The sequence below is a fragment of the Myotis brandtii genome, unplaced genomic scaffold (genome assembly GCF_000412655.1).
Source record: "Myotis brandtii unplaced genomic scaffold, ASM41265v1 scaffold244, whole genome shotgun sequence".
Classification (NCBI taxonomy): Eukaryota; Metazoa; Chordata; class Mammalia; order Chiroptera; family Vespertilionidae; genus Myotis; species Myotis brandtii.
Window position 1 is genome coordinate 3,488,840 of NW_005359225.1, and position 4,042 is coordinate 3,492,881.

The 4,042-nt window shown below is 44.0% G+C and overlaps 1 protein-coding gene across 1 annotated transcript in view; it reads right to left on the reverse strand.

The window, feature by feature from the left end:
• LOC102246332 (mediator of RNA polymerase II transcription subunit 22-like) overlaps positions 1–3,001 on the reverse strand; it is a 12,230-nt gene extending 9,229 nt beyond the window's left edge. The window contains exon 1 of the mRNA XM_014540369.1: positions 2,897–3,001. Within this exon, the coding sequence (XP_014395855.1) occupies positions 2,897–3,001 (105 nt within the window). The remainder of the gene's footprint in view (positions 1–2,896) is intronic.
• Positions 3,002–4,042: the final 1,041 nt, after the last annotated feature.

Sequence of the window (4,042 nt, forward strand, 5' to 3'; positions counted from 1 at the left end):
GAGGAGACCAACGGGTGATCGGGGTGGGGGGGGGGCGCCCGCTTGCCAGCCAGCCCCGCCCCCCACTGCTGCCTGCCGCTGCCAGTCCCCTCCCTCTGTGGGGCGACCAGTGGGGTGATCAGGAGACCCCTGCTGGCACCTGCCTTGGTTGGCCTGGGACCTGCGAGCTGGGGGCAGCTCCTGCATTGAGCGTCTGCCCCCTGGCCAGGGGCCTGCAAGCTGGGGGCAGCTCCTGCATTGAGTGTCTGCCCCTGGTGGTTAGTGCACGTTATAGCGACCGGTCATTTCACAGGTCATTCTGCCGTTCCATTGATTTGCGTATTAGGCTTTTATTATATAGGATTTCTATGTGGTAGCTTCCTGGCACATTTGTGGGCTTCAACTGAACAATTTGTTTTAAATTGATAAAAGAAAAGTGCTCTAGGTAATTTCAATTTGGAGCTGCCAAAAGCTGTCCTCGCTCACTTGGGGTGTTGAACACACAATACAATATACAGATGATATATTACAGTACATCTGAAACCTATATAATTTTATTAACCAATGTCACACCAATAAATTCAATAAAAAAGTTTTAAAAAGCTGTTACCTCTCATTAAAGTGATGTTCTCTTTCTCTAAAATGTTCTTGCCCTTCTATCTCCACATGCCAGAATTCCATTCAAACCTTTATAGAAAGCTAAAAATAATCTCTCTAATTTATTTCATTTATTCAGCAAATATCTGTTGCATGCTTACTATGTTGCAAGTATTCTGAAACGCTGGGGATACAGGACCTGAGCTCTGACCTTATGGAGCTTACAGTCAGGTGGGGAAGAATGACAATGGATAATAATTAAATGATGGGGAAGAATAGGGTACAATGGGAGGGCAGTCAGGGATACTTACACTTGCTGGGGATGGGAGAAGACAAAAGAAGTCTTGAAGAATTTTTAAAGATGATACCTGAACGATGGGTAGAAATTGGGGAGTAAAAGGGAGGGGAAAAGAGAACAGTGTGTAGAAAACTATGGAAGTGAAAGTGTTGGTAAAAGCACCCTTGAAAAAGGCCTTTTTAATTCTTCCTTCTCCCAAGTAATTTCTCCATTTGATGAACTCCATAGCACTTAATATGTAACTTTTTACTCTGAAGGCAAAAGGTATGATTTACACACATTAGTCAGTAAATATGAATGTAGCTTCAGAAGGGAATGAGGCTTTATATGTGTCAATGCAAAATGCTACCTTAAAACATTTGAGGTGGGTTATACCATACTTCTCTTCAAAATAATAGGAAGAGCACCACCTGTCTAGGTGACTACAGAGACCAAAGCAGCATGGAGGAATTGATTCATAAAGTTCTGGAGGAAGTACAAAGTAATATAAGTTCAATCCTCAGATGTTACTTTAAAGGCAATTTCAGAAAACAAGGAAAACCTGGTAACCATCAGAAAGAAAAAATAGCTACTCTTATTTGCAAGAGCTTTTCTTTTTAAATAGTCTCTTGGTATTGGCTGTTCTTTGTGTGCACCCGGGTCTGAGTTACTGGTTGGGAAAGCCTTCTCAAACCTGACAAGCTCCTTTTAAAAGCAAATCATTTTTAAAAAAATCAAATGTTCAGCATGGCCGGTGTTTCTCAGTGGTTGAGCGTTAACCCATGAACAAGGAGGTCACAGTTCCATTCCTGATCAGGGCACATGCCCCAGTTGCAAGCTTGATCCTCAGTGCGGGTTCTACAAGAGGCAGCCGATTAATGATTTTATCTTATCATTGGTGTCTCTATCTCTCTCTCCCTCTCTCTTCCTCTCTGAAATCAATAAAAATATATTTTTTAAAAATTCAAATGTTCATAGCATGACTCAGAGTTTTACCATTTTGTTTTAGATGCATGTTCCGATTTTTTTATTTTTTTTTTGCCACTTAGCTGAGAGGAACAGCAGTAAATGTTGATAAAGAAGATAGTTTGGGGACATAACTGTTGTATTGATAGGCCAGAACAGATGATACTTTATGAACCTCTATTCTTCCTCTTAATTTATTATAGTTCAGCAGTTTATTCCTCGTTTGAGAAGGCATTTGGTTGGTCCTGTCATTTCTATAGCTAAGTAAGTAATAGTTCTCAGACAATGAGAAAATTTATGTAAATATGTTTTGGATATGGTAAATAGGAACTTATTTTTTATTATCAACTTGGGAAGTACTTTTGATACCAGTTTTTATTATTATTATTTTTAAATATATTTTATTGATTTTTTTACAGAGAGGAAGGGAGAGGGATAGAGAGTTAGAAACATCAATGAGAGAGAAACATCGATTCAGCTGCCTCCTGCACACTCCCTACTGGGGATGTGCCCACAACCAAGGTTCATGCCCTTGACCAGAATTGAACCCGGGACCCTTCAGTCCGCAGGCTGACGCTCTATCCACTGAGCCAAGTGGGATCTGGGCTGATACCAGTTTTTAATTGTCCTCGTCAAGGACAGAGATTACTTTTTTGGATGCTGTCTCTTAGAGTGGTGAGGTGTGACTGAAGTATGGTGAGATGTGGATACAAATTTCTCTAATTCGATGATTCTTAATATTTTGTTTATTAATCTTGTATTAATAGGCTTTGTTTTTATAAAAGTTTTAGACTTACAGAAAATTTGAGCAGATAGTACAGAAAGTTCCCATATACCTCTCCCCTGCTGTTTCTTCTATCTTACATTAATATATTTGCCACCATTAATGAATCCATATTGCTCATTGTTATTAACTAAAGCCCCTCTTTATTCAGATTTCCTTAGTTTTTGTATGTTATTTTTTTTAGTAGAGGATCCCATTCAGCTTAGTTGTCATGTTTCGCTGTCATGTTGGTTATATTCACATTACACTTAGTTGTCATTTTTCCTTGGGTTCCTCTTAGCTGTGGCATTAACCTTCGTATTTGGGTCATGAACTGGTTTGAAAATCCGCTGCACACCGTGCATCCTCTCCAAAGAAAAATGCTCCTGCTTCAGATGTCTGCTTGAAGGGAGGTCCATGCGTCGCAGGTTTACAAGCCCTGCTTGGGAGGAAGGGATGGTCTTTAAACCACCCCCTTCCCCACATTTGGGCTCCATCAGGCTCTACCTCTGAATTACTGTGTGACTTTTTTGCAAAGTTGTTTTGTGTGTGTGTGTGTGTGTGTGTGTGTGTGTGTGTGTTTTCCCCCTACACGGGCCTCAATTTCACTGTCTGTGCGGTGGGGGGTGTGTTTCACCTGATGGCACCGTGGAAGGCGGTAGTCACCTAGAGCTGTCAACATCTGGGGCAGACTCATAACATGACCACGCTAGGTCATGCCAGGGAAGTGATGGGCTTATCGATAAGGAGGTTGCAAAGACTCTGTGGGGAGAAAAACACAGTACCCAGTTGGGGAGAAAAAAACAGCACCTGGGTTCCACCTTAGTTCTGTGGATTTTGTTAAGTAATTTCCTTCCTCAGCTTTGCTTTCCTCATCTGCAAAACTGGGGGCCCCTTCTTGTAGTAGTTATGAAACTCCTGGGAGCATCAGCCTAGAAGGTACCTAGTAAGAATTCGTGTGATGATTTATGATAAGAAAGAACAAGGGATGGTGGGTCGGTGCACGGGTGAAGGGCGGAGCTGAGGACTGTGAGGCAGGCCTGAAGGCTCGGGATAGAGGAACCTAGCTCACACCTTGGCTCCCCGACCACACTAGTACATTGCAGGGCGCAATTCCACCTCCATTCCGCCCCCGTCCCCGCCCCACTTTACTGCCCCGCCCTCGGGCTTTGAGGCGCCACACTTCGCATGGCCGCCGCGACACGACGCTTTCTCCCCAGCTAGGGCCGCGCGCGTTCTTGCGCCGACACCTCACTCCGGTCCCGCCTTTGGTCTCTTCCGATTGGTTCATCACGTATGTGACGTATTCGCCCCCCCTGCTGATTCCACCCGCCTCACTTCCCCCGGCTCCGCCCCGCCCCCTCCTAGCTTCTGACTGGAGTCGAAACCAAACAGGCTCTCGTCTAAGCTTCGCGGGAGGAGCCGGGAGAGCAGGCTGAACCAGGAAGACGCCGGCTATG